Raw genomic sequence first — 24325 nt, 5'->3', positions numbered from 1 at the left:
AAATAAGTCGGCGTGTACATGGTTTATGTGTATGTGTTATTTTGAAAAACGCGTAAGGAGTATGGTATTGTGCACTTTTTCCCAATTTTGCAGTGAATATTTGTCATGATTAAGCAGTTTTGTTTGATAAAATTTCTAGCATAAGTGTAATTCGGCTACTAGATTGTTGGAAGAAGTGTTCAGTAGATAAAAAGAAAAGAAACATATCTTTACTTCGTGAAGACAAAATGGCGGCGGGGAAAAAAAAATAGAGGGTTGCTGTAAGAGAGTTGGTTGCCAAATTTTCGCCAAGTTACCATAATGTAAAGATCAACCACAAAGGGTTATGATTAATCCAAAGAAAAACATAATAAAAGAGAAAAATGTCACAAAAAGTGTTATTTTTATTAGATTTTGAAATCTTTAACAAGAATGTAAATCTTATATTCAAAAATAATGATTTTAAATGGAGTTATAATAGCATAATAACAACAATAAATACAAAATTCTATAACTTGAACTACCTCACCGTACTGTCTCTAAACAGTAGTGGAATGAATCAAATTTCCGAGTCGTTATTCTACGTTCTTTATAAGCATATGCAGAAATGCTAAAAGAATTTGGATGTACAGATTTTAGTTTTAAAAAGACTGTGATAAATTTATCCCCACGATTAAAAGCATTTCGAATGGGGGCTGCCATATTGTTTACAAAATTGACAACTGAAGTTAGTTGTTTCTTTCCTGCATGTAAGGAACGATTACGTAAAATAATGGCTGTCAAACAGTGTAAAAAAAAAAAAAAAAAAAAAAAAAAAAAAGACAGATAAGAAGAGACGAGAAGAAAAAAAAAAAAAAAAAAAAAGACTCAAGCGCAGATTGCGAAAGCAAGAAACAAAATGGGGAACAAATGCGGTTTTTTCAGTACAAAAGAATACTGTTCAACAATATTTGCCAGCTGCATGAGTAAATATTTGAACAAGTGGGCAAGACGGGGGGGGGGAAGCTGCTAGAAAGCAGCTATACGAGCAATATTCATCATAGAATGTATGGTCGGAAATCAAGCGGTGAGAAGTTAAAGGGTATTTTCCCTCTGTCACATTTAAAGAATTAACACAAGAATGAGAGGGTATTTCAAACATTTTATTAACAAGAATGCAATTGACGTACATGCTTAAGCAAATTGCTGGAAGGACCTTCCACTAGATGTTATGCGGGCTTCACCCCTGTGCGATAGGGACTGACGCACATTTGCAAAGACATCAGGCATTTCCCGTGTATCGCCAGCAACAACGGCGAACCAAAGGATTAGATCCGCATTCGTTTCAAAGAGGCATTCGCAGGTTAGGTTTTTTATATGGCTCAACAGGAAAAAGTCCAAACACGGGAGATCCGGTGATATTGATGGCCAAGCTATGGGACTGTTTTGACTCGAAATCCACCTTCGTTTTATATCCAATTTATTTAACTTTACGAAGGAAAATTTGTCAATAGAATCTCTGTGGAGTTTTGTTTTTGATCTTTGTCAATTGATAAAGAATTAATATCTTTACTTAAATCTGGGCAAAGTAACGAGTAATGCCTCCGTGAACAAATCAAACATTTCACACAACTGTGATATCTTTTTGCTGTATGACTAGTCTTAAGGCAGACAAGGCAGCATCTTTTGCGTATAACTTGAGATTTCCTCTCATCTAGAGTCATCTTGGGAGCTTTCTTACAGTCTCTAATAAAGTGTGGATAATCACAAAAAATACATTTAGCCTTTTGCTGCATGAACGAAATAAGAGCTGAAGCAGAAGGTATATCATTTCTTGAAGTATCAATTTCTTTTTAACTTTAACTTGAGTTGAGAAACCTGGGGCCCTAGTCTGGACACCGTCGAGATAGAAGAACGGGTCGCTTTTTGTGATCTACTCGACAGAGAGCGAGTCTAAGGCTCCTCTAAACCTTAGGAGCCTTAAGCGAGTCTGGTGTCATCGTCTCGATCATTACAGAGATCGACGCGTCGGAAATTTTTCCGTCAGCTGGACAGCTGCCGTTTAAGTTTTGACTGTCGTTTTAGAGCTAAACTGAGGACGGCGTAGGTCACGGATTGTTCTTGAAAGTGTACGTAATAGATATTTTAATTTCTTAAGAAAAAATTAGATAGAATAGATTTTTTAATTTCTTTCTTATTCTTTTTAATTTGTAAAAAACTCGAGTATTTCGCTATAGAAATAACGCATTTGATGCTGACGATTCTACATTACCAATGCCTTAATTAAATTTTAGTGAAAATAATATATTTGGTGTTTTCCTATTTCACATATAAAGAAGGGGTGCATACTTTTAATTTAAAATTGTAATTTTTAAACTAATGTATATATCAATGTACTTAATTTCATGTTTTGATGAGTAATTTATAAATTTTGAAATTTTATGTTTTAAATCATAATGTATTTCTCTCTACTTTTATTTGATTTTCTAGTGTATAAAAATATAATACGTTAGACATGCATTAAAGAATATGCAGTATATAATTCAAACTATGCACATCCTAAATTCAACATTTACATTAAATTGCTTTCAGATAAAAAATTTATTTAAGTAGTTTTAACTATATCGATATCAATGTCAATTTCCAATAGTTTCTAGAATCTCCTGTATAAAACAAGTTAAATTCCTGGATAATTTTCGGTTAAATTCTTGTCAATATTATAATGCAAGATTTATAATTAGTTATCAGATTTTTAAATATGGTCTACTTTTAGATATTACATCAGTTTTGTGTATATTTATTCAGATAAAAAAAAGTGCTTAGTTTTGGTTTTATGTAATTACGGCAAAGCCTCGAGGGCTATCTGCCTAAAGTGAGGGTTGCCTTCGTGGAGGACATTCTAGGAAAACTAGCTCGTATACACGTAAAACATGGGGGAAACGACGAAAACGTCCATGCAACCAGCCCGTTCGCGGGATTCCAAACTTGAACCGAACTTCTAGGTGTTCAGGGATTTTTACCGGCCGCTGATGGGATCGATTTAAAATGGGTATAAATATATATGTACTGCAATTTCTTTCACTGCATCTGTTAATATATATATATATATATATATATATATATATATTTAAAACAGATTTTCTGTGCTTTAAACTTCTATGTTTCTGGAAGTTACCAATAATATATCTGTCATTACCAATGATATATTGGTAATGACGCCCATGCGTCCAGCCCGTTCGCGGGATTCGAACCTCGGACCGCACTACCAGTGTTCGGAGATTTTACCGCTAGGCCACTAGTGGGATCGACTTAAAAAGGGCTTAAATAGGAATATGTACTGCAATTTACTTTCACTGCATATATTAATATATTTATAATACATTTATATATACATATAGTTATTTATTTAAAACAGGTTTTGTATGCCTTAATTTTTATGCTTTTGAAATTACGAGAAATATGTTGGTAATGACAGATATATTGGTTATCAGAGAATGATGGTAATGCAACAAATCCGTTCGCAGTATTTGGACCTCGGACCGAAGTACCAGTGTTCAGCGATTATACCACACGGTCACTGGTGGGATCAATTTAAAAAGGGTATAAATGGGAATATGTATTGCAATTTTCTTTCACTGCATATATTGAAATATATATATATATGTGTGTGTGCAAGATAATGTTTTATGATTTAACCAATAGTTATTTAATTTTTCTTCCTATTACTTTTGTTAAAAGTTTGTTATATTTTTAGATTGGTATCTACGATACATAGCATATTTGTAGCTACGTGATAGGTATAATTCCTGAATAAATAAAATTATTGATATAATCATGGGTTGCTAAAAATTAAAATTTTTTTGATTCAATTTCATTAGGAATATTAAACGCGCGTACGCGGTGCTATATTTCAATGATTTGACTTATGACGTTGTTGCATAACCTTTTCAGACAAAATAATGTATTTTAATCATAAAATTCCTGTTAGCAAATAGTTTACAAACATGTAACTTTTTAGAAAATTTTCATTTTGCAAAAGATCATACGTAAAATTATGTTTACGTTTCTTCACATACCTGAAGTTTTGAAAAGGCCATTTCTTTCTGCATTTAAAATATCCATTAACGTTCCCCATTTCTTTTTTCCATACTCTTTACTAAATCCAGCAGCGTATTTTTTCGAAAAATTTCACCATTTACTCGAACTCGATTTTTTTTCTACCGCCATCCTCAATAATAAGCACGTGCGAAACAGCCCCTTTGACAACAAACTACCCTCTTCCCCTGAGCCTGGAGCAATGTAGAGGTGAGATAGACTGGTTGCTATGCAATAAACGTCACTTCCGCACAGAATTTCCACTTCACTTTCCGCCGACGGAATTTGAAGGGGCCAGACTCGCTCTCCCTTCTGCTGTCGAGTGGAAAAAGAATCCCGACTGGTTTTCCGATATCGATCTCGACCGGTGTCCAGACTAGACCCCCTGATCTAGCCAAATTTATCATTTCCTCCCATTAACTTCTTGTATTAAAATTTCATGAGCTTTTCAAGGGATCTTTGACTGTTTTCAGCAACCTCGTTGTTACTCTTAGGAAGACTGGACACTCGGTATTTTTCCCAAGCTCTCAAAACATCTTCAGGAAGGCAAGAGGAGACAAGAAATCTGCAAACTTTTGTTTAGATTCTCCTAACGTATCTAAAGCTTTTAATGTGATTCCAGTTGATCTTATAAAGTAATTAAATCTGTACATTTCCTACCCTTAACAGCATTTTTCATTGCCATTGAGAGTAATTCACAAACCTATACTTGTACGAATAAATCTTATCTGCCAAATCTTTCTTTCAATAATTCAGTTACTTTGGGGTAATTTTTAGCTGTAGGAGGGAACTGTCTATTAAACTGGCAGCTCGAGAACCAGAAATAATCGCCTGAATCAGATAGTGGAACTTATCTTCAGTCGGCATTTCTTCACCCTCATGAATTCTGGAAAACTGACTTCAAAATCCCAAAAAGGTGACTGAATTGACTTATCATCAGAATTGTTTTCAAAATTTTCAACCTTAAAAGAAAAGTACTCTTCTCTATAATTTTCAGCTTCACTGAAATCTTTAACGTATTCCTGTTCTTGTTTTTTTTTTTTTTTTTTTTTTTGGCGCCCTCGCCAAGTAATAATTCAGAAATTGCATGTTGAACACTTTCTAAGCGCTGGAATTTGTCATGTAACTTTGAATTTAATTCACGAAAACGAAAGTGGAAACATTCATTTTTCTTTTCGTAATTTCTTCGGCAATAGCCTTTGTCGTATTCGTAAATGTTGCACGTAAAGTTTTACGTTGTAATTTTAAAGTATCCATAATAAAGTAGGAAAGTTTATGAGAAACTAAAAGCACAAATAATTAACGTTTAAATTCAAATCGTACTTTGCTTGTCAAAGCTCATGAGAAACTAAAAGAACAAATATATATCATATAAACTCAAATCGTACCTTACTTATTTTGCAGTTACTCCAATCTCTATCTCAGACGCCACTTTTATATTGACTCGAAATCCAACTTTTTTATATCCAATTTATTTCACTTTACGAACACATACAGATAAATGCGATTATTTACATATTTAGTGTAATGATGAATACGATCCATACTTCTTAATGATGAAAAACTTTCAGTATCTCAGTAACGTAACTTAACTGCTTAAAACGGGAATTTTCCAATCATTACATTCAAAATTAAACTGATTGCCAGATTCATACATTAAACAAAATTAAAAAAAAAAAAACTATTAAGTAATAAGAAACGGAAAATGCTAAACTTAATAGGAGTCGCAGCAGGGACCATCTTGACCAATCCATCGCTCTGGAAATTTCACGGTTCGTATAACCAGCCATCATCTCGGCAATCCACGGTAAAAAATGCCGTTGGGAGCGAGGACTGACCTTTTATACCATTACAATGCCACCTAGTGGCTAGCCGTTTGCGTCTGACCATACATTCTATAACGACTATTGTTCCTATAGCTGCTTTCTATCACTCCTAAAGTTCTGCCCTCTTGTTCAGATTCCCCGGTATATGTGAATAGTTTTAGTGAAATTATACGCAAAATTGTAGTATTTCATGTATCCCGTTTTACCTTCGATATCAGAAGAATTATGATGGAAAATGAGTATACAATCAATTATCCAATGAAAGACATCTCTTCACGACACAAACAGTTTAATATTACAATTCTATTTACAAGTCTAATTAAGTGTTAGTTTTAGCTTTGACACCTCAAAGCAATACTCAGAACATAAATGGCATAAAATATTGCTCATCAGTTTTTAAATACTCATGAAAAACATCTCAAAAAGTCATTATTCTCATTACTTAAAACGAAAGTAAACAATAGAACAAACTCGAAAACGTAGATGTAAAAACTCAACTGTTGCCAATCGCGATTTACTAAATTACATAAAAATAAAGATAATAATCAGGTAGAGGTTCAACTTCACATCCTCCCACCTAAGTTAATATTTTTACCTCAAAAATTTAACTTACAAAAGAAAATTGTGAATATTTTATAAGTTACAAAAAGAAAATTATAAGTAGTTCATAAGTCCAGTCTCTTAGGTACTTTGATTGTACGACCTGCTCCAGTCTTTTGAATTTGAGGTTCAAGTCCACACACGTTATCAAAGGAAGAATTGGCAGTTTCACCTCCCACATTCGCGGTTGAAAATTTCTCAATAATGGGATTATCGTTGGAAACTTCAAGTGGATACAATCTTTGAATTGGTCTTAGCAAGTGTCCATTAGCTGTTCTAAGCTTGACAAGTCTTGTAATTCCATCTTTTCCTGGAAGAATCTGAATTATTTTACCTAATGGCCAATTGGTTCGCTTGGTGTTATCACTTCCTATCAATACAATATCACCAATATTCACTTTCACAGATTTTTTGTTTCCTGCTTTTTGAATAAGTGCTCCTAAATATTCAGACCTAAACCTGTTTCTCAAATCCTTTTGCAAGTTTTTTCTATATTTGACTCGCTTATTAAGACTTTTATGCCCAATGTCATCAAGATCTGGAACACCACTTATTTGATTATCTTGCAGAAATAGAGATGGACTTAAAGGCATTAAAGTAGCATCACTTTCAATTATATATGTCAATGGACGGGAATTAATTACTGCTTCACAGTCACAGAGAATCGTGTTCATTTCTTCAGAAGTTAGCGAAGCTCTTCCTAATACTCGTCTCAGAAATTTCTTAAGAATTCCTATCAATCTCTCCCACCAGCCTTCCCACCAAGAGGAAGTTGGTGGGTTGAACTTCCACTGAATTGGTTGTATAGATGTGTCTTCAGTGATTTGCTTCCAGTTTAAGTCTTGAAGTACATTTGAAGCACCAACAAAATTGGTTCCGTTGTCACAGTATATGATTCTGCTCCGTCCTCTACGAGCTATAAATCTTCTAAGAGCTAGTAGAAAACTCTCAGTAGACATCGATTCAACCAACTCTAAATGGACTGCCCTATAAATGGCGCAGGTGAATAAACAAATCCAAGATTTCTTGTTGCCTTTCAGGATTACTGGTCCCGCAAGATCAACTCCACAGATTTCAAATACAGCTGCTTCTCGTAATCTATCTTCTGGAGGAGCTCCAGTAGAAGTTTCTAGGTTCTTTGCAGAAAATCTTCTACACACGGTGCATTGATTGATGATAGATCTCACAGTTTTACGAGCATTCAGAATCCAAAATCTCTCTCGTAGAATATTTATTAAAATTTGAGTACCAGCATGTGCATTTTTTTCATGATAGTATCGCACTAGTCTCTTGACAACCTCATGATTGAATGGAAGAATAGCTGGCGTTTTAAAGTCTTCTGTATCCACACGAAAGTTAAGTTTAGTTTTTAGTCTGAGGATTCCACTTTGATCCTTGAATACTCCTTAAGTTCTTAATTTCTCATCCTTTTCATTCACAAAACAATCTTCTTGAACCATTTTGATCAATAACTTCTCAGCCTCAAAAATTTCATCAGAATCAAAGTTTCCATGTTTTCTCACTGTTTTTTCATTTCGACAATTGGAGGTGAATCTTAGGATCCAGGCAATTAGATTAACTATCCTTTTGTATTGGGAAAAATATCTGTAATACCAGTCTCTCTTGGTAACCAAGCATGCAGAAACTAAACATTTAGTTACAGAAGAAACTATGCTCTTTTTCTTTTCTCTTTCAATCTCAGTCTCATCTAAATTTAAGTCACCTTTAGGCCAATCTTCTTCAGGCAAGTAAAGCCAACTTGGACCTAACCACCACTGAGATTTCAATAAGGAGAGAGCTGAACAACCTCTACTCGGAAGATCAGCTGGATTTATGCAACCAGGAATATGTCTCCAAGAATCTTTATTTGTTAGTCTTCTTATTTCCTTCACCTTATTCTGGTATTCTGGACAAATACACTCCAGGCTTCTTCTCTCGTTATCCATGCTAAAACAGTAGAAGAATCAGTCCAGAAGTAAACTTCTTCACTCTGTATCTCAGACAAAATTGAGGACGAAAGGCGAGACGCTATAGTAGCTGCAAGTAATTGCAATCTCGCGATAGTAGTTTCTTCTTTTCCAGTTGGTGTAACTCTACTCCTGGCTTGTATCAGTTGTACTTTAGTAGAATCAAAAGTTTTTATACGAATGAAAGCAGCCACGGCATAAGCATGCTTACTGGCATCACAGAAAATATGTACTGAAGTATTTTCACTCGTACTCTTTGAACCAAAATATCTTGGAAAATGGATCTTTTCCAGATAGTTAGTATCTTTCAACCATTTTTAAAATGTAGTTCTCGTACAGGTATCAACTTCTTCATCCCATGTTATCTTCTGCTTCCAAGTTTCTTGAAGTAATAACTTAGGGATAAGGATAACAGGACAACATATACCAAGAGGATCAAACAATCTATGAGCTGTAGATAAGATTAAGCGCTTAGTCACTTTTTCAAAACATAACTCTTTTATACTACCAGTATTTATTCTTAGAGTGTCAGATTTTTTATTCCATATTAAACCGAGCACACATTTGTATCAGCAGAAGCATCAGCATTAATATCATTGAACTCCCACCCTCTAAGCTCAAATTTTCTCTCAGCCATTACCTCAGTTGATACACTAATAAAATGATTGAGTTCTTCTTCATTTTTTACACAACTGACACAATTGTCAACATAAAAACTATGCATAAGTTTTTGAATGACACCTTTCGTATATAAGGATTCACCGGTTTCTATTTTCTCTAAAACAGTTTGTAAGTGAAGCTGAATAGTAGAGTTTAGAAGAAAAGGGCTACTTGCTACACCAAAAACTACACGGCATTGCCTGTACACTTTCAGTTGACCATTACTATCAAGCCATGAGAACCGCAAAAAGTCTCTATCAGTAGGTGAAACACTTATTTGAAGAAAGGCTCTTCGTATATCAGCAATAACACCAATCTTTTCTTTTCGAAAGCGTGTTAAAATACTCGGAAGCTGTTCTTTTAGATTTGGGTCTTTTTCTAAGCAGTCATTAAGATTAGGAAATCCCTTTACTTTGGCCGAAGCATCAAATACCGGTCGGAGTTTTGTAGTGCTATTCTTTTTGATAACTTCTCGATGAGGAAGGTAAAGAACTTGCCCTTGATAATTTTTATCAGCCTCTTCAATTACTCCCTCTTCTAGCCATTCCTTGAAAACATCTCCATAAGCTTCATAATTGGACTCGATTTTAAGACGTTTAACAGTTTTGTTCAGTCACCTCTCGGCTAAGTCAAAATAGTCTGTTAGTGGTGGATGATATTCCAACCAGGGCAAATCAACCTCGAAACGATCATCGACTATACGAACCGTATTTAGAAAATGTAACCGAGCAGCTTCTTGTAGTTCAGTCTGGTTTTACTTGACTGATGGGTCAGTGATCCCAAGTGTGTCCAAAGTCCATAGATCTGTTATGGTCTCCACAGTAGATAACAAGGATGTAACTAAGAACGATGATGAAAACTCACTTTTTGAAGTATTCGGCATTCGTCCCATAACTGACCATCCAAATTTGGTCTCAATAGCTACGAGACCACAAGGCAACTCACGACGACCACCTGTCATGAGTTTTCCAGCTACATCAGCCCCAATAAGAATCTCAATAGGATTTTGACAATCATCCACAATATTTATATTACAGGCTGCTAACTCTTTCAGACAAAGCTTGTTGACAGTAGGTGGCACTGACTTACAAATAATTTGTTGACTAAGAACTTTAAAGTTGCAATTATAATTCTCATGCACACTCGATAAATATAGTTTACATCATGCTTGCATATCCCTGAGTCCTTCCCTCCAAATAAAGAGTGTTGTAAATAATCACAACTCTGAGGTTCATAGTTCATTTCTTTAGCTGTACTTTTTAATAAATATGATCGCTGTGAAGCAGTATCGATAATAGCTCTTGCGACGCGTTTTTTTCCCATTACTTCTAATTATAACTTAGTTAGAATGTTTGAAGCATTACGTCCGGAGTAGAAGATAAATTTGAAAGAGCTTGATCCACTTCAGCACTAATCTCAGTTTTCTTTTCAACTTCAGGTGATTCTTCGTTTTTTGACATAGTTATTTGGTGCATCTTTCTACACAGAAAAATATGGTGTTTTTTTACCACAACACAAGCAACCAGCTTTCAAGTTACAATCCTTGACTGAATGTCCAGATTTCAAACATAAAAAACACTTGTAAGATTGTTGAACCAGTGACTCCCTCTGCCTTAAAGGTATTTTTTTTACTTTTAGACAGTCTCCAGAAAAATGTGAATTAGAACAGAATATGCACTGTTTTGATACTTGAGATGAAGTTAGAAGGTATATTGTTGCACTAGGTATATTTGAAAACTTTCTACTCTAACATTTGTTCTCTATTACCTTTTTCTCATATGAAAGATTATGTTTTACTTCTGCTTCTGGTTTCGATGTGTTGAAACTTTGAAAGGCTAAAAAAATGCGTTCTTCAGCTTCGACTTCGGCTTGTAAAAATTCTAAAATGCATTCTAAATCACTTTTCTCAATTATAGTTTTACTTTCGTCTGAATCATCTAAATTCACTTCTCGAATTCTACGATGAGCAGATCTATAGCGCTGCCAAGCAACAAGAATTTCTTCGGGTAATGATGATTCAACTAGTGGAAAAAGCATTGCAGCATATTTTTCCCTGGTAACACCTAATAATTCAAGTGATCGCAGTTTACTCTCAAGTTGATCGAACAATTTTCTTAATGAAATTTTAGAAGTGTTCTGTTTTTGAAGAACTAATACTAATAAGTCTCTGACATATACTCGAATCAATAGTTCCTCTCTGCCGAAACGCATTTTCAGCTGTTCTAAAGCTTTTTCGTAACTATTACCCTCTGTGGGATAGCTCTTAATTAATTCCTCAGCAGGACTGCCTTTTCCTTTGCTTGAGATAAATACGAAAATTTATCGTGAAAATCGATATTAATGTCCTCATCAATTTTTTGAAACTGACCCCAAAAGTATAGCCAATTTCTTACACTACCGTCAAAAGTAGGTAATTTTATTTTTGGGTAACGTAATAAAGTGTTCGGCTGCGAAACAATGTTCAAATTTTCATTTTTAGAAGATAATTGTTCACTCACTAGTGTTTCTAGCTTCTGTTTTAAAGATCTCCATCGATCAATATACATTTCTGACTCATCTACCGATTTCTCTATTTCGGTATCGGAAGTATTTTCAGAATACAACAAATGTTTACATTTCTCTTCACATGCTATCATTAATAAAGCTTTCTCTTCAATTAGCTTTAATTTATTAATTTTATCAGAACGATTTAATTTGATTTCTTCCTCATCAAAAGTATTACATGCTCGAGTAAACAACCTTCTAAGTTGCTATCCCTCTTTGGCTAAATCGCAGAATAGGCTGCATCAGTCGATGCTGTGTTTACTTCTCTTATGCTTGGACACGCCTTTTTATGACGTAATATTGGTTACGCCTCTTCTTAAAAACAAGTTATAAATATGCTATAGCTTCGTATTTAAAGAAAGCTTAAATTATATTTTAACTGAGTTGAAATGGTAGGTTTATAATGTTCTGAGCGAGATTTTTTTAATTATAAATCTACTTTTGTGTGTTGTGTGGTAGTGTTAGCATTTAACGCAACGAATTATCTCTCACAAATGTATTGTTGCGTGCGTACGGGTTCGTTATGAAATGAATGCACAAGTCCGATGAAAAATGAACAAAAATTTATTATTATCACAACAAAAAAAAATGCTTAAATTTTCTCAAATTATCATGCAGTATTACAATATCTCACAGTAGTTTTCTTTTAACTACTCAAATGTCCAATAGAACGTAATTCAAAACAGCTAAAGAACGCTAATCCGCGAATTCGCTACAATCAACAACAGTAGTTTTCTAAACAACAACAAACTAAGCAACTACTACAAACTGAGATGTTTTCCTCCTTTTATAAGATTTTAAAATCACGCGCTAGAATTTTCCAGTACTTTCTCGAAATCAAAAAGAGATATTTATTTATTTAATGCACGCGCTCTTGTATTTTCAATTTTTCCGGCTTAGCTTTCTTTTAATATTCGTCACGCGCTGCACTGCGCGAGAAATAAAACCAATTAATTTATAATTGAACTAATATTAGCTTTTTAAATACCAAATTCGTAACACTGCCCCCTTCCCAAGGACTGCACGTCCCGGGCAGTACAATCCCTGGACAGGAAACTAAACTTACAACTGTGGCATAAATGCAACTGAGGCATAAACATTACATTACAATATCAAACAATATAAACAATAAATGCAATAACTAACTGAAACAAATCAAATACTAAATACAAAACAAATACTAAATACAAATCAAATACTAAATACACATTTATAAACAAAAAGGACCATGGTCTGATACTATTTACAATTATTTACATTACGTACTATGGCCATAGTAATAAGCTAACCTGTCGTAAGAGTTCGAAGACTCACGGATCCGAACCACGACGTCATTCGTGTTCAGCACTGTATATGGACCATCCGAAGGTGACTGTAATTTAGGACTCAGTCCTTTTCGTTGAATTGGGTTCCACAACCACACCTTGTCTCCTTTGTTGGATCTCTGTCTAGTAGTTCTTGTGTCGCATCTGATCTTCATTTTCTCCGTCGCCAAGTTGACTCGCTTTCGTGCAGAACGGTGCATCCCCTCAAACCGGGCCTGGGCATCTTGGATGTGTTCCTCAGGCGATGAAGGCGCATCCGTAGGGCGACTAAACAGGCGGTCACAAGGCAGACGAAGGTCTCGACCGAAGAGCTTCTGAGATGGAGAATAGCTGGTAGTCTTGAGTTTCTTTTCGACCCTGGTATGATTTCGGCAGCTTCCCGAGCTCGATCTTTCGGACAAGGCGTCGACATTTCCAGGCGAGGATCCCTTTTGAGGATGGATAGTCATGCCATCAGATGCTGAAAGCAGCTTATTGTTTTTGAAATCTAAGGAAAAATTGTATTTCCTTAAAAAGTCCAATCCGAGTATGCATGGATCTGTAATATCCGCCACATATGCCGTGTGATGGTAGGCGGCACTTCCAAACGTGATGTTTACGTTTAACTTCCCAGTTATGTCGATCTTGTCACCAGACGCAGTCTGAAGGGTAACACAGGATGGCGTCCAAATAAGTTTATCTTTAAACTGTTCAGCTAAATCTTTCCTAATGGTGGTAACATTAGCTCCTGTGTCAATGATCATATTGCAAGGAACTCCATCGATATTCCCATTGATGGACAGTCCGTTATTGTTGCCACTCACTATAGAGATCTTAAGCGCTTTAAAACAGGGTTTTTCATTATCTGGCAACCTCCGTTCCTTGATATGGTCATTAATTTGTTTCCTGCGTCGTTGCTCAGAAATTGTCTCAATTTTCGTACCCTGGGGTGTTCTGCAATTCTTTCGTACGTGGCCTTCAGCTCCACAGTTCCAGCACTTTGGTTTCTTGTCAGTCCTTTTCCTTGCCGTGGCATTTAATTGTCTGTTTAAATCGTATGCCTTATTTTCCGTGCTCTGGGGAGTTCTGCAGTTCCTTCGTAGGTGGCCTTCAACACCGCAATTCCAGCACTTTAGGGTCGGTTTTGTTTCACCACTATTCCGTCTTAAAGCATTCACTGGTCTTGTCAACTCATCCGTTTTATTATCCGTGCTCTGGGGTGTTCTGCAATGCCGTCGTAGGTGACCTTCAGAACCACATCTCCAACATCTTACAGCCACTTTGTTCTCACTGCTACTCCGTATCAAAGCATCGACTTGTCTGGATAAATCATCTAAACGAGCCATCAATTGGTCCCCTGGGTCGTGGACTCGCACAGCTCTGACTGGGTAGCTATCCCTAAGAGTTGCTTGCTGGGCTGCCTCAAATTTCATGGCATACACTAAAGCGCTTTTCAGATCTTTAACATCCGCCATTCGCAGTGCTTTCTGTATTTCAGGGTCCCGGATGCCATCGATGAAATATTGCAGGGACAGGATTTCCCTCGTTTCTGTCGGGCATTCCGAAAAGGCGAGATGGGACAGCCTTTCAACATCCGCGGCGAGCTCCTGAAGTGTTTCGGTAGGCTTCTGTTGACGAGATTTTAATTGGAGCCTGCTGTAGTCTTTTAAACATTTCTCGCCGAAGCGCAGCTCCAAAGCGCCGGATAGAGCTTCGAAATCTAGCCTTTGATTTTCGGGAAGCGTCTGCAGGATATCCGCTGCGTCTGCTCTCAGAGAAGCGGCGAGATGACAGGCCTTAGCTTGGGAATCCCATCCATTCGCATCCGCAACGATAGAAAATTGTGTCCTATACACCTGCCAGGAGGTCTTCCCATCATATGTAGATAGTTTCAGAACGGAACGAGCAGGCATCGATAAAAATTTGAAACCTTCCGGATTGCTACCTGCCGTCGCTACGAATTTCTTTAAATCATCAACTTCTTTGGTGACCGCAGAAACTCTATCATTAATTTGTTGTTCCACGGCAGAAACTCTCTCTTCTATTTCTTCTTTTACCGAAGAAACTTTTTCTTCAAAGTTTCCAACTTTATTCTCAACTGCGTCAATTCTGCCTTCCATAACCTCGAATTTGTTTTCTATTACGCTGGTAATTTCTCTTTTCATCTCTTCTTGTCTTGCTTCAATCTTTTCCTGTCCTGCTTCAATCTTTTCCTGATTACATTTCATCTCTGCTTTCATTTCTTCTTTAAACGAGGCAAACGCTGATATCAGCTGTCTTAATTGCTCTTCCATCGCTCTTGTGATTGGCATTCAAACCCCACTCCTGACACCAAAAATTGTTGCGTGCGTACGGGTTCGTTATGAAATGAATGCACAAGTCCGATGAAAAATGAACAAAAATTTATTATTATCACAACAAAAAAAAAATGCTTAAATTTTCTCAAATTATCATGCAGTATTACAATATCTCACAGTAGTTTTCTTTTAACTACTCAAATGTCCAATAGAACGTAATTCAAAACAGCTAAAGAACGCTAATCCGCGAATTCGCTACAATCAACAACAGTAGTTTTCTAAACAACAACAAACTAAGCAACTACTACAAACTGAGATGTTTTCCTCCTTTTATAAGATTTTAAAATCACGCGCTAGAATTTTCCAGTACTTTCTCGAAATCAAAAAGAGATATTTATTTATTTAATGCACGCGCTCTTGTATTTTCAATTTTTCCGGCTTAGCTTTCTTTTAATATTCGTCACGCGCTGCACTGCGCGAGAAATAAAACCAATTAATTTATAATTGAACTAATATTAGCTTTTTAAATACCAAATTCGTAACAGTATTATTAAGGTACCAAACGATTCAAAACGATCATTAGGAAACGACTGAAAATATTAAATGCATGAATTAAAAATTATAACCGTAACTTCTGAAAATACAGAAAATGATTCTTTTGCTTAAAGAATGTTTTGATTATTGATGAGTGTGTTAAAATCGGTGCTTACTGCAGAATGGATGAGTATCTGAATCTGGATTTTTTTAATCAGTTGGAGCGAAGAGGCCAAAAGAGCGTTATTGAGCGGTGTTATTGAGCGTTATTGAGCGGTGAGAAAAGTTTGATTGCAATATCGTATAAGTGCCCAATTTGTGGAACAAATATGAAACTAGTAGAGAGACGGTTTTGAGACACGTATAGACGATTTTGAGTGGTGCGCAGTGCCGAGTTTGTGCAACTCTGCTTTTAAGTGAAAATTGATCAATGTGCACATGGGAAAAGCCAATGCTGTGCGCGATGCCGAGTTTGTGCAATTATGGGATTTTTTTTTAAAGTGAAAATAGATCAATGTGCACATGGGCAAAGCCAGTGTGGTGCGCAATGCCGAGTTTGTGCAATTCTGGGATTTTTTTTAAGTGAAAATAGATCGATTTGTACATGGGCAAAGCCAATGTGGTGCGCAATGCCGAGGTTGTGCGCGATGACGAGTTTGTGCAATTCTGGGATATTTTTTTAAGTGAAAATAAATCGATGTGCACATGGGCAAGCCAATGTGGTGCGCAATGCCGAGGTTGTGCGCGATGCCGAGTTTGTGCAATTCTGGGATGTTTTTTTAAGTGAAAATAGATCGATGTGCACATGTGCGCAAAGCCGAGGTTGTGCGCGATGCCGAGTTTGTGCAACTCTGGGATGTTTTTTTAAGCGAAAATAGATCGATGTGCGCATGGTCAAAGTCAATATGGTGCGCAATGCCGAGTTTGAGCAATTCTCTGATTTTTCTTTTAATTTAAAATAGATGGATGAGCACATGGACACCGAGTTTGTGGAATTCTTTGATGTTTTTCGAGTGAATACTGATCGTTGTGTAGAAGAGAAAACGAGGTTGTGTGTGATGCCGAGCAGTAATGTAACTTTATTTATGTGCAATGTTTAACATATCGTTAGTGTATTTTAAATTTGTATTGTTGTTTTAATTGTGAATTATATTTAAGACGTCATTTTTCATTTAAATTGTATTTTTAATTTTTTGACTTTGATATGTTTATAACGCTTTCCGTCTTACGACATATATCGATAGCCCGACGATCTACTCAACAGTAGCAAAATTGTTAACTTTAACTCTTGACGTAACGTTTACCTCATATTTTAATACGTAGTATTTGGTATCGTAATTGCACTTGATAATATGAGTTCATTGATAATATGTGTGTGTGTGCGTATGTGAAGCATTGCTTAGTGTTCCAAGTTTGTAGTATTTATTTTATTATATTATTTTCTTTCATTCTGAGAAATTAGATATTTTTATTTATTAATGCGTAGAATTCTAGCATGCCTACACAGAATATGGCGTGATTTAGGAATTTTAGAAACTGATATGAAATCTGTGTAATGATGTTCATATGCAATAAAAAATATTCTTCTTTTTTTATTAATGTAAAGTTTAAAATTTTTAGAAATAATGAAAATTGTCTTATCAGGTTCAATGTTCCTTCTAACCTTCTTCGGGAACATGCAAGGACCTGACTCGGAACAGAGAGCTTACTAAAGCTATGTTCAAAACTGTGGGAAGTAAACAGGATACACAAGAAGGGTATACAAAACCCTTTATTTTTCTCTATTTACAATGACTTCCGTACTTCGGAATACACCGACCCGCTATTTGGGGTCAAAACGTAAAAGTATAAAAATAAAACTAAACTCTAATTTAACTTTAGAATAATAAACGTGGAAGATTGGCCTTATAATAACAGGAAGCGTATGTAGTACAGAGAACTGTGAACATTACAATACGTTTAAATTTATCAAGAGGATTAAAACCTCTGGCCTGGAAGGCAAACAGCAACTGCGTAACTTCTAAGGTAAGCGGCCTGCTTCGACTCACTGCTTCCTCTCTCTCGCTTGGCAAAAAGCCACAACTTAAATACTTGGCGTTCGCCAGACAAACTTTGCATAAAAACCTTAACGCTTATAATTCTGGCCGGAAGTAGAAAATAAGAAGTGATAGTAAAGATTTAAAATAAAATAAACGTTAGTAAAACTTAAGATCCTTACATACTTCCCGCCAGAGTTAATTAGTTTGAAACTGAGGTCTAAAACGACCTTGTTGAAAACTTTTAGCTCTAGAATCTAACGCGAGGCCAATCTTTTACAAATATTTTTCGCTAGAAACTAAAAATTTAAAAGAAAGAAATTTGTTTTTACAATAGCAGCTCCCAGGATACACAATTTTTTTTTCATCTGTACTGCATCCAAACAGGAGCTCTTATTCAAATCTGGTTCCTTCCAGAGATCTGGAAGGAAAAGTAGTTTAATGAAATGTTACACAATGAAATGGCAAGTAACATGTATAATTATATTTCACTTAACATTCTTATTTCATTCATGACTATTTTAATTATCTCTCCCCGTGCTCTCTGACATGTGTTGTAAAATAACACCAAACACGAATGTGTTTCTGTCTACGTGTGCCACACTTCCTCCTACAATCAAAACACTAACGTGTTAAAATTCAACATAACAAGACCTCTTAACACACCCTAATTTCAACTCTAAACCCTGAGGTACTATTCTGAAAGTGTCTAACTCTGAAGTGTAGCGTCAGAGAGCCTAACTACATCATTCAACCTTTAACACATATTCACCATGATCTAGACTTTTTACAGTCACACAAATAAAAAAAAAAAATTAACATTCACTTTTACCCTATCACTGTATTTCTTAACATTTAAAATAACAGTTCACATGTATATAAGAACATATCAACATGCCGTTAATTTTACACATTTGAAAACATACATTAGTAGTACATTGTTAACTTCTATTCTTTTCAAAGCAAGTGCCAATTCTTTCTACATTGAAATACTACATTTCAAAAAGTCTTTCAGACTAAACTTCTTTCCTGCTAGAATGTTTTAAATAAAATTTATACAATAACTTTTTACAATATTTAAGTCTTTACACAACGCTATTATACATCAACTTTAGTTTTACGCGAGAGTAATTGAAAAACACAATACCAAATTCGTAACAACTCATTTCTCGCCCTTTTGGCGATAAAGGTAGACCTCGCATGAGGTAAAACTTCTTGAAATCTGCCACTTGCAGTAAGAATGAAAGATTAACTTAAGTTTGCAAAGTAACATAAAATTTTACTTATCTTTGTGATATTCGGACATCCTTTTCTGGGCCCAGTCCTTAAAGGTATTGCAGATAGTTGTGTGATTTATCCTCCTTCTTGTACGGGCTCGCCCTTCAGTGCCTTCCTCTGGAAGCTTCCTTTTTTCACCAGTTCGGTCACCCTTGAATACCTTCTTTTTCTCCTCTGCTTGTGGTCTTGGACGTTTGATGGCAGCTGGTCTTGGCGGAACCGGGAAACTTCTGTCGTGTTCCTGCTTGGACCTCGTTGCTGGCCGTTCAAATTTTCCTTGTAACTTTTCCTCCGCCGCTGATGGCCCTTCCGCAGTTCGGCGACATTTGCTGCGGAGAGTCCTGTCGGATGAGTAGATCTTCCGTTTTAGAGCCGGGTTATAGTTGCCGTCATTTCTTCTGGTTCTCTTCACATACGTCGTCCTTCTCCCTTCTTCATTCCGGGGGTGTTCGTGAACTCTCTTTTCTGGACGGTGGAACGGCTTCTTTTTCTTGCTCCCTTCAATTTTTCCGCGGGGAAATTTTCTTTTCACTTGCTCCTGCCTCTTAATGGCTTGCCCTTGTACTTGTCGTTTTTCCACCTCTGGAGCTTGTGCCTGCGGTGTCTGCCGTGCCGGATCCTGCAAAAGATCTGAAAATATTTGCATTTTATTACGATCAAAGTAGGGTTTGATTTGATCAATGTTTGCGGAGCAGGTTTCACCATTTCTGGCTTTTAACACTAATACAGCGTGAGTTATTTTTTCTATGACATATGGTCCTTCAAATCGTGGAAAAAATTTGGCAGTTTTATCTTCTGGTGCTGAAGAAAGTGAATGCTTAATTTTTAAAACTTCATCCCCTACTTTATAAGTTACTCCCCGTCGTTTCAAATCATAATAGAGCTTCTGTTTTCTTTGTGCTATTTCCTTATTCTTCTATGCTTCCTTAATTAGTTTTTCTATATCACCCATTTTAAATTCTGGGGCTCTTTGTTGCACATAAAATAATTTATCTAACGGCGTTATAATCTTTCTGCCTAAAAATAACTCAGCAGGAGTTTTGCCCGTTGTATCATGTTTTGCGGTCCTAAGGGCGAAAGCAAATTCATTGACATAGTTATCCCAGCTTTTATGAAAATTTTTAACATAACTACGGATAATTTTCACTATATTTCTATTGACCCGTTCCGCTATATTTGATTGCGGCCGATACGGGACCATTTTTAAATGACGTATGCCCAGTTTTTGGCACATGTCTTCAAATATATTACATACAAATTGAGGACCATTATCCGATATAACTTTTAGGGGCGCCCCGTATTTTAAAATATATTTGTTTAAAATAGAATCAGTAACTAATTTCGCGGAGGCTCGTTTTAAGGGAACAATTTCGGTCCATTTACTAAAATGATCAACCATAACAAGGAGATAGCGACTTTTATTTAACTGACTTTTTGGGAAAGGGCCCAATAAATCGATGCCAATTATTTCATTTGGAAATTCGGATTTAATACTATTTAGAAACTCGGCCGGGCGGAAATTAATATAATTAACTGCTTGACATGTTGGGCAGGACTGGACATACGCCCTTGTTAACTTTTGCAGTTCAGGAAAGTAGACTGCCTCGCGTACGCGTTGGATAGTTTTTCGAATACCAGCATGAGAAGCTAAAGGGCTGTCATGGAGCTCCTGCAGGATATTTAATCTAAGACTAGCTGGGATAACAGGTCGAAATTCGTTGTTGGAATTCGTAGTTTTTGTATAGAATAATAGACCATCTATTAGTTCGTAATGGGCCGCCCTATATCTTATCGCCACAATATCTTGGTGGCTAAAATTTTCAGGATCCTTCAAATACTCATAAATGCTTCCAAACTCAGGATCCTTACCCAGTTCGGTTATTACAGTTTCTCGGGAATTTATTGTACATGCTGTGAGCATTGCCACCTTTACGGTATTACCTTGTTCATCTATTTTAATTCTTGATAGGGCATCTGCTACGATATTTTCCTTTCCGGGGGTATGCTTGATTACCAGATTATATTCTTGCAGCTTGAGTGCCCATCTTATTAACCTTGGGAATAAATTTTTCCCTGAGTACAATCTAGTTACCGCCGCATGATCAGAGTACACTGTTATCGGCGCCTTTCCAAAATAGACTCGGAACTTTTGCACTGCTAACAGAACTGCAAGTGCCTCTCTCTCGTTCGCGGAATAGTTTCTTTGTGTTTGATTTAAAGTTCGGCTAAAAAATGCCACGGGCTGCTGATTTTGCGAAAGTACCGCTCCTACCGAATAATCCGAAGCATCCGCTGAAATTTCTAAATTCTCATCCTTTTCAGGAAATTTCAACACAGGGGCTTGCGTTAATGCTTGTTTTAATTTTTGGAAAGCACTATTGGCTTCGGCCGTCCACGAGAATCTTGCCTTTTTCCTTTTTAATTTTAACAATGGCTCAGCGATAGCCGCAAAATCTTTTATAAAGGACCTATAATATGAACAAAGTCCTAGAAAAGAAGAGAGCTTCTTTGCCGTGTTTGGAGTCGGATACTTTTGTACAGCGATTATTTTTGATTCGTCTGTCTCGATTCCTTTTTGAGATATTTTGTAACCTAAATATTTTAATTCAGGGGCTGCAAATTTGCACTTTTCGACATTAACTTTTAGACCGGCCTCATTTAATAAAGAAAACACCTGTCTTAAATCCTGTACATGTTGGTCGAGATTATCACTAGTAATAATGATATCGTCTAAATAGATAAATGTGGACTTTCCAAGAACAGGTCTTAACACAATGTCCATGCATCGCTGAAACGATGCCGGGGCCCCTGAAAGGCCAAACGGCATACGCAAAAATGCATAAGTGCCAGACTTGGTTATAAAAGCAGTCTTAGGCACGTCCTCAGGCCTAACCCCTATTTGAAAATAACCAGTCGTTAAGTCTAAAGTCGTCATAAATTTGGTTGATTTTATGTTCCTTAGAATTTCTTCAATGATCGGTAACGGATATACCGGATATTTAGTTGTGGAGTTTAATTTACGGTAATCAATAGCGAATCTCCACCTTTTTGGATGCGTCAAAGGATAGTCATTATTTTTCTTACATAAAACCACCGGGCTAGCATAACTACTTGAGATGGGCGTTATGATCTTTTTACGTAGCATATCGGTGATATGCCATTCTATAATTTTTTCCTTATTCTTATCATACCGGTATGGTTTTTGGCGAACTGGCATTGCATCTCCGGTGTCAATACTATGGTTAGTAACCTGAGTAAATCCTGGAATATCACTAAATAAGGAAGCAAATTCACTTACCACTTGTCGGATTCTATCTTGCTCGTCATTAGGCAGGTGGTCAAGATTTAACCTTGGCGGTTCAGCCTTTTCTGCACGAACTTGTTTCATTGTCAGCTTAAGGGACGCTTCATTAAAATCCAGTGTTGCTTGTGCGTCTGAAAGAAAATCTATTCCCAAGATTATATGTGCTTGCAGATTCTTTACTATAAAAAACATCACCTTTACTTGTTCGTCCTTGATACGGATATACAACGGTACTTTACCTATGCACTTACATTTTTCTTATTGCGCCGCTAACACTGTCGTATTATCCGAATTATATATGCGATATTTACGAAAATACTTCTAAAAAAATCTTCTGCCACACAGGAACACTGCGCGCCTGTATCCAGGAGTGCGGTGGCTGGGATATTATTCACCAACACTTCAATCTTCGGAAGAGTCAAATTTTTGACCATTACTGTATTTAACTTGAAGGAAGAGGGGTTTTCGTGACCTTCGGATTTCCGCACACTCTCAGAAATCCGTTTTAGTTTAAATCCTTTTTCGTTTCCGTGCTTTCCTTCTTTTTCCACTAGCCTTGAGACTTTTTTCCTGGATTGCTATTGAACTGTCAACGTTCGCCGGCTGTTTTTGAATGCTCGGGTTTCCTTGCCCACTGATTCGCTTTGCTTCCGTAGCCGTGTGCTTGAGTTTGCTGTAGTCTTGGCGCACCAAATTGGTTTCGCTGTTGATATTGGCGTCTTCTTTCGACGTCCGCCGTTCTTCTACTTTCAAACTGGATTGCTAGCTCAAATAACTTTTCCAGTGTAGTCGGATTTCTCAATTCAATAAAGTCTTGCACTTGGGGCAGTAACCTCGGCAAAATCACTTGAATTATTTCAGGATCCGGACGGTTTCCATACAAGAGTTTGAAGACGTGAATTTTTCTTAAAATAAAGCTTGAGAGGTTTTCGATTCTTTGTTGATATATACTGAAAAGTTCCGTTTCTAATTTCGCACGATCCCTTACAACAGGGAAGGCTTTTAGTAGGGCAGTCTTGAAATTTTCGTAAGTATAGGTGGGACTTCCTGCTTGACCCAAGAGACTTCTGCCTATACATCTGAACCAGTTAAGCGCTTGGCCCCTCAAAGCGCTGGCAGCTCAGGTCACTTTTTGAAACTCGTGCACGGGGTAGAGCATGAAGTGGTCATCCAATTTTTCCAAAAAACTGGTTACCGGTGAGTTTCCATTAAATGTTGCTTCTGGTTTCATCGAAGCGCGCATGGTCTGGACGATGTAACCAAATCCTTCCAGGGCGGCAGCTGGCATTTCTGGATTCTGAGCCGTTTCTGCAGGCAGCACAGGTTCTTCTTGAAACTCGGCCATGGTTATTCTTCTTCGTTGCGCGCCACTATCAGGTTTAATGTTCCTTCTAACCTTCTTCGGGAACATGCAAGGACCTGACTCGGAACAGAGAGCGTACTAAAGCTATGTTCAAAACTGTGGGAAGTAAACAGGATACACAAGAAGGGTATACAAAACCCTTTATTTTTCTCTATTTACAATGACTTCCGTACTTCGGAATACACCGACCCGCTACTTGGGGTCAAAACGTAAAAGTATAAAAATAAAACTAAACTTTAATTTAACTTTAGAATAATAAACGTGGAAGATTGGCCTTATAATAACAGGAAGCGTATGTAGTACAGAGAACTGTGAACACTACAATACGTTTAAATTTATCAAGAGGATTAAAACCTCTGGCCTGGAAGGCAAACAGCAACTGCGTAACTTCTAAGGTAAGCGGCCTGCTTCGACTCACTGCTTCCTCTCTCTCGCTTGGCAAAAAGCCACAACTTAAATACTTGGCGTTCGCCAGACAAACTTTGCATAAAAACCTTAACGCTTATAATTCTGGCCGGAAGTAGAAAATAAGAAGTGATAGTAAAGATTTAAAATAAAA

At 36.7% G+C, this 24325-nt stretch overlaps 1 protein-coding gene across 5 annotated transcripts in view; it reads right to left on the bottom strand.

Annotated features, from left to right (window-relative positions):
• Window positions 1-24325, bottom strand: part of sicily (NADH dehydrogenase (ubiquinone) complex I, assembly factor 6 homolog sicily) — a 217872-nt gene that overhangs the window by 38759 nt on the left and 154788 nt on the right. The window contains exon 1 of one of the 5 annotated variants that reach the window (XM_035366243.2): window positions 509-705. The exons of 2 other annotated variants lie outside the window; for them this stretch is intronic. In XM_035366243.2, the coding sequence (XP_035222134.1) occupies window positions 509-681 (173 nt within the window). In that variant the 5' untranslated portion in view covers window positions 682-705. Of the gene's footprint in view, window positions 1-503; window positions 706-24325 lie in introns of those variants that run through there. 2 more of the 5 variants (XM_035366242.1, XM_085811869.1) reach the window with 2 other exon arrangements.

The sequence above is a fragment of the Stegodyphus dumicola genome, chromosome 2 (genome assembly GCF_044657685.1).
Source record: "Stegodyphus dumicola isolate Sdum_Otavi_A_Nest chromosome 2, ASM4465768v1".
NCBI classification, from domain to species: Eukaryota; Metazoa; Arthropoda; class Arachnida; order Araneae; family Eresidae; genus Stegodyphus; species Stegodyphus dumicola.
The sequence above is the reverse complement of the archived record's forward strand: the minus strand, read 5'-3'. Positions and strand labels throughout refer to the sequence as shown.